The sequence below is a fragment of the Pollicipes pollicipes genome, unplaced genomic scaffold, assembly GCF_011947565.3.
Source record: "Pollicipes pollicipes isolate AB1234 unplaced genomic scaffold, Ppol_2.1 Scaffold_7231;HRSCAF=8579_pilon_pilon_pilon, whole genome shotgun sequence".
Classification (NCBI taxonomy): Eukaryota; Metazoa; Arthropoda; class Thecostraca; order Pollicipedomorpha; family Pollicipedidae; genus Pollicipes; species Pollicipes pollicipes.
Window position 1 is genome coordinate 30,346,755 of NW_023597034.1, and position 6,261 is coordinate 30,353,015.

General features: G+C 50.1%; 1 protein-coding gene across 1 annotated transcript in view; it reads left to right on the forward strand.

The window, feature by feature from the left end:
* Window positions 1-6,261, forward strand: part of LOC119109980 (shematrin-like protein 2) — a 44,408-nt gene that overhangs the window by 36,472 nt on the left and 1,675 nt on the right. Inside the window, exon 5 of the mRNA XM_037233726.1 lies at window positions 3,617-3,717. Within this exon, the coding sequence (XP_037089621.1) occupies window positions 3,617-3,717 (101 nt within the window). The remainder of the gene's footprint in view (window positions 1-3,616; window positions 3,718-6,261) is intronic.

A 6,261-nucleotide genomic window follows, 5' to 3' on the forward strand; every position in this document is an offset into this window, starting at 1 on the left:
CTCAGACGGACATGGAGCCGACTGTTCGGCTTCGTGTCGATGCCCTGAATAATAGGGATAGAACACTCTAGTAAGAGGGACCTAATAGAAGTTCTCTGATTGACATTTCAGGCCATGGCACCACGGGCGGTGGAGTCGGGATGGAGTCCAGTGGGATCCTCCATCTTTGGTGCCGAGGGTCCCATTGAGGGCCCCATCTTTGGTGCCGAGGGCCCTATTGAGGGCCCCATCTTTGGTGCCCATCTTCGGAACTCCTAAAACAAAGTCCGTGAACGACTAGGGGCCACTAGTCGAGGCATGACCACCAGTTGTGCCCTTCGGGTCTCTGACCAACAAAACGGCCCCAACAACTGTTTTAGGGCCCCAGACCAATGCAACCTTTCGTTCCCGGTCTCACTCCTGCCTGGGAAATGGGCCCCCCAAGGTTCAGACTGACATGGAGCCATCTGTTCATTGTTCGTTTGTCCCAGGCCAAGTTCCACACCCGCATTGTCTCAGGTAAACGTTTCAAGAGGACTTCTGGTTGATATTTCAGGTCACGACCCTAAAGGCCTGATTCTTGACCTTCAACCAATCCTTTGGGCCGTTAGGCCCTCCAACCCGGCCTTTTGATACTCTGTTTCGTCGGGCCGACCGGACCTTTCTCCGGACCTCATCAAGTGCCGCCCTTGGTCGCCTCGAAGCCCGTTGGGTGCACAGGACCCGTCGTTTAGGCGCTGTGGTCTATCTAGATATAGGGGCACTGACCAGTGTAAATCCATGTTCCAGCCTTGTACCTGATTGAGAAATGGGCCCTCAGATCCATACCGACCCATAGCAGACTGTGTGGCATTGGTGGTGCCTGACCGACGTATGGATCCATATCGACTCAGGGTATGCCTGATCGCTGTAAAGGGCCTAGAACTATCATTAAAGGATCCGTCCCCGCAGGCCGGGGCCCCTGAATAACACTCTGACCATCCCTTCGTGCTCCTAGACTCTCTAGTCGAGCCCTTGACCATAGGACCCAAGGGTTCCTCCAGACTATTCGGATGTCCTCGAACACTACATGTGGCCGACTTGGGACCCTTTGCCAGCATATGACCCCCCGTTAGGTGTTGTGAGGCCCCGAACAATGTAAATCGCTGGCTCCGGATTTGTCCACGCTTGTGAAATGGGCCCCCAGGTCCATGCCGCGATGGAGCCGACTGTGCGTTACTGATGGTGTCTGAACGACATAGACATACGCGCTTATTGACTTAGGGCCCCATATCAGCGCACAGGACCGTTTGGCTGGCATTGGAGTGCCCGGCCCTGCTGGCCGGGGCACCGGAATACGAGCTCTGGCCGGCCTTTCGGGCCGTTAGTCGTAGGTTCCAAGGGGCCTTCCGGACCGCTCGTAACCTAAGACGAAGGTCACGTGTCCCCTGTGCCCCCTCCCTCACCTCTGCCTTCGCTATTTTTTCAGAACCAGAGGCAGAAGCCGGTTCTAAAGCTTCCGAATGCTCCGAAATCATCGAAATATTAGTAGCAGAAAACACTGCAGCTTTGCTACCGATGTGTTCTGCATGTTGGTGTGAAAACATGGGTCCCCTCCCGCTTGGTGATAGCTCATTCTGGGCCTAAGATCGACCCATCCCCATTCTCATTTTGGGTCCAAGATGGGGTTGTTCACTCCCAAGTTTTTGCAGGGCTGGGAGAGGTTCTCAGGAATCAGAGCAAAAAACGATCCTTTCCGGACTTGGCCTGCGCCTTTTAAGGGCATAAACAATGATACTTCCCAATTGCGAGTCTCCAACCGGCGAACCTAGGTCACTAGTCGGCGAATCCCGGGCCTCCAGCCGGTCACTTCCTGATTACCAGCCGCGGAGCCCTGGGTCTGCAGCCAGCGAGCTCTAGGTCTGAAGTCACGAGACGCGGACCTCCAGGCGACTCGTCTCGGGTCCCCAGCCGGCGTATCTCAGGTCTAACATTTGCCAGCGAGTTCGTAAGCACCTGGTGAGCCGTTTTATCATGCACACCATGCACCTCGGGTTATCATGCACTGTTTGCGGGAATTTCTTTGAGTGGCTTAAGATGGACCTGGAGTTGACCTCACGGGTGATTAAGTTCCTGTACTTGAAGGGTGGTATTGTTTCACATGGGGTGTTGCTTGTAAGTTTCACGTGGTATAACTCATGGTTCACTGGCAGACCTTTGCTTGATTCAAGATTCCATATAAATCGATTAACGATCGTTGATCAAACTATTTCCGGACGAAGTAATAATTTAATCAATCCTCTTTTGCAAAGAAATCCAGTACGCATCGTGAATCGAACCGTTGGCTTTTCAGCCCAGACATAATCCGTAGTCACGCGGTGCTCTGAAGGTAACCTGAATTTGTTTCTGTTTAAAAAGCTCGTCGGAGGAGCGAGGACGTTGCTGTCAACTCACGGTCACGATGAAATGGCATCGAGTTAAATCGTGTTAAGACATCATTGTGTAGTATCTCGCTGTAGTTCTTCACATCAAAATGGAGCTGAGAATTACTATATAAACTAGCCTCCACCACGCACTGTTCAGTAGTAGAACACGCGGTCTCTGTCCAAGGCCATCACTGCACTCTCCCAGTCAATTTTCCAAGCCGCCAGGTCTACACCGTAGTTGCAGAGTGCAGCGGCGTGCGGTCAGCCGGGTCAAACATTTATTGTTTTCACGAGTATAAAGAGGGAGCGGGGCCCATGTGGAGGCATCAGTGTCTCTCCTTCAGTGTTCACAGAGCTACCCAGACGAGAACCATGAAGCTGTGTCTGTTTCTGGCTGCGCTGGTAGCTCTGTCGGCCGCCGCCGAAGACAAGGAGGCTGACCAAGAGACCCAAGCCACCGGTCCTATTCTGCTTTTGAGGATACGGCAGGTACTTTGCTGCTAGTTCTTCTCAACGTTCCCCTTGCCTTGAGGCATTCACTTCGCGTATGCCTCTACATTAGATGTGGTTCAAAGTCGTATCTGCTCCTTCCCGCAAACATTATCACACGGCTACCTGATTCAGTGCCAAATCTGAAATTCGCGAAAGATCGGATAAACAGGAGTAGGACCATGAAATGTCTTTGCGGCTATCGAAATAGCTGTAATTTCTCACTTTGCGGACGATGCAGAAACATAAACGCTTCCAGGGCAAATCTGATGGCTTATTTGATTCGAATGAGCCGTAATGAGAATCAGGTCTACCTGATAGGTTTGATGAAAAATGATGAGCATACCATACTACTCTACGTGTTTTTCAAACCAAGATGTCTGTTACATGAGGCAGAACGAGTTCAAATACCAGCTAAATGAAGGCTGGGTGGAAAGTAGCAAAATAACAACACTAGCGTGGAAAAAGCCATTCTTTATGAAGACCAGCCCACTCGTCTGTTGTTGGTGTTCACGGATCATGATGTCTAAATTGTTTGTCAAAATAGGGCGCAGGGAAATGTGTTGGACAGTATCGGCAAGGTTCTGTGAAATATTTAATACTCTGGCTAGTGTGCTGTGTAGAATGCCCATAACTGTTTGGCCCATCTGCCCACCAGTCGTGTTAGCCATGTAACCAGACGGCTTTGCCCTGAGCAGTGTAACATTATCGCCACGGAACGAACGCACGAATACTTCCCTCAGGAACAGCTTCCGCAGAGGCCGCAGCTTCGGCGGCTACGGCAACCGGGCCCTCGGCTACAACGGCAACTACGGCCAGAACTACAACAGCCGCTCCGGACGCGGTTACGGGCGCAGCTTGAACGGCTACGGAAACTACGGACTGGGATATAACGGATACGGTGGCTACTACGGCAGCAGCGGCCTCGGCGGCTATGGTGGATACGGCCGTTCGTCAGCAGCCTACGGAGGGTACGGGCGTCGCTTCGGTGCTTACGATGGCTACAATGGCCGCCTCGGGGCCTACGAAGGCTACGGCAGGCGGCTCTTCTCCCTACAGCCGATACGGCGGACGCAACGGAGCGTATGACGGGTATTATTGAAGAATCTGCCCACGGCAACGGCCTGAAGCCGGTGTGTTGACTATGCACAAGTGGTGTTCCCGGGACCATTATGGCTGTCTCGATCCTGCGAATATCAATGATGTGCCACGTCTGAACTCTCCTGTTTGATCTCGCAGTGTCTGCTGTGAGACACAAATCGTCACACCTCCGGAATTTTCTCTACGCTTTCTTCATTGTGAGTTTGTGTGTTCTTCGCTTGCGATTCTTTTGAAACACCGAAGCGCAGGTTACCAAAATACACAGTTTTGCCAGGAATGCCTCGTTTTCTTGACTACTAAAGACGAACGTCGCCTGTACGGCACTGTGTATTGTATGTTATTTACAAGCGTAGCAATTGAACTAAGGAGATGGGGAGGAGGTGGGAGCCATGGTAGACCCCATGTTAATTCGCTAATATTAAGATAAACGAAGACAAATGGAAATGTAAAAACTAGTGCCACACAAGGCACGTACTGAACCAGCGCTCCAGAACTGATTAGCTAACGCCTGCGTCTGACGCCAGAGCCGCCGGCTGCAGGTGTCTCTGTCGCTGAACATTCCAGACAGCATACAGTCCGTCGGATGGCCGAGGAAGTAGGTGATTGGGTGTCAACACCCCACACTACACGGCAGCAGACGACTTCCGCTGGTGATTGGCTCTTCTAATTTCGATTCCATTTTTTCCCTTTTCTATTTTGGTTATTTTGTTTTTATATTTCCTATTTTTATCTTTTATTTTCTAATATATTTCTAAATTCTTCTAAATTCGATAATACATTCCGCTCCTCTAATCAGCGCAGCCATCTTCTGGCGGGAGGTTCTCGTGTTGCAGTTGGCGAACGATGACAGCTCGTTTCTCGGACCTCAAGCGCGGGCAAGGGACCGCAATCCTTTTTGGAGATTCAGGGCTTTTCTAGGATATTTTGAAACACATAAACAAGCTCGCCTTGCAATTATATTAAAAGCCGGAGTTCTGTTATCTAGGCTTTAATGTAAATGCAACTCTACGCTTAAGATTCGCACAAACATTTACAAATCAGAGCGTATTGCATTTGAACTGAATGTCGGAAGTTTCTACCTCTAATATTGATTTGAATATAATTTCATCCGTCTTTTTTGGTCGCGACCGGGCCACTCAGCAGAAACAAGGCCCCTCTTGCGACTGTGCCAAGGGATGCCCTGCTGTTGTAACAACACTCATCGGCCGTCCATTCCATGTCCTGGGTATGCAGCTGTGTTTAAGTTGAGTGGTGTGGAAATACCCAACTATGTTAATGCATGTTATCCTTTTTTGAGCCACGCGCCGGACAGCTGGAGCCGACTAAAGTAAATACATTGTGCTTGCTCGGCGGCTATGGTGGATACGGCCGCTCGTCAGAGCCTACGGAGGGTACGGACGTCGCTCAGGAGCCTACCAGGGCTACAATCGGCGCCTCGGAGTTTACGGCGGCTACGGCAGGCGTTCTTCTCCCTACAAGCCGGTACGGCGGACGTAATGAATTATGCAACGGATACTACTTGAACGCTTCGTAGTCGGCAACATCCTGCAGTCGCGTTGTTGACAACCGCACATGTGTTCCCATGGCCATTTTTGCTGTTTCCATCCTGCAACACCAAGGATCTGTCACGGTTGGCCCCACCTGAACTGATGTTGCATCGTCTGCGGTCAGAGGAAAACTGTCACTTCTCCTGACTATTCCCTAAGCTTGTTTTAATTGTCGAAGCTGTATGTTCTTTAACTCTCGTTCGTTTGGCACATCAAGACAAAGAAAACCAGTGTTTTAAAAACAGTGTTTTGATGGAGATCTACGTTCTCCTTACTTATAGCCACAGACATTAATCAATTCATCGCACTGCTTATTGTCTTTTACTTTTTTATTTTTACCATAGGCGTAGAAGCAGAGAGACGGACATCTAACCTGCGGATGCCATTTAACGCCACTATCCGAGAATGATGACAGTTACCCTTAAGCTTAAGTAAATTCTTTCCATAAAAAGACATGAAAAATAGCCAACAAGCTTGGCATTGTCACCCTCAACCCCTGATCCGTATCATTGGTTATATTACAAGTGACTCGACAACAGCTGTCTTTTAGGCTGCTCAGTTTCATTTCCACGGGCATTTATCTGTTGGGTATTGGGTACGGTCACACTGATAAAATTTTCCAAATCCCGCAAAACCCGTCACTTAAAACAGTAACAAGCATATGCAACGCGCAATAAACGCCACACGTTACTGAAGGGGATCAGCCCAATCCCCGCATGACCGTGCATAGATTTGCCGCG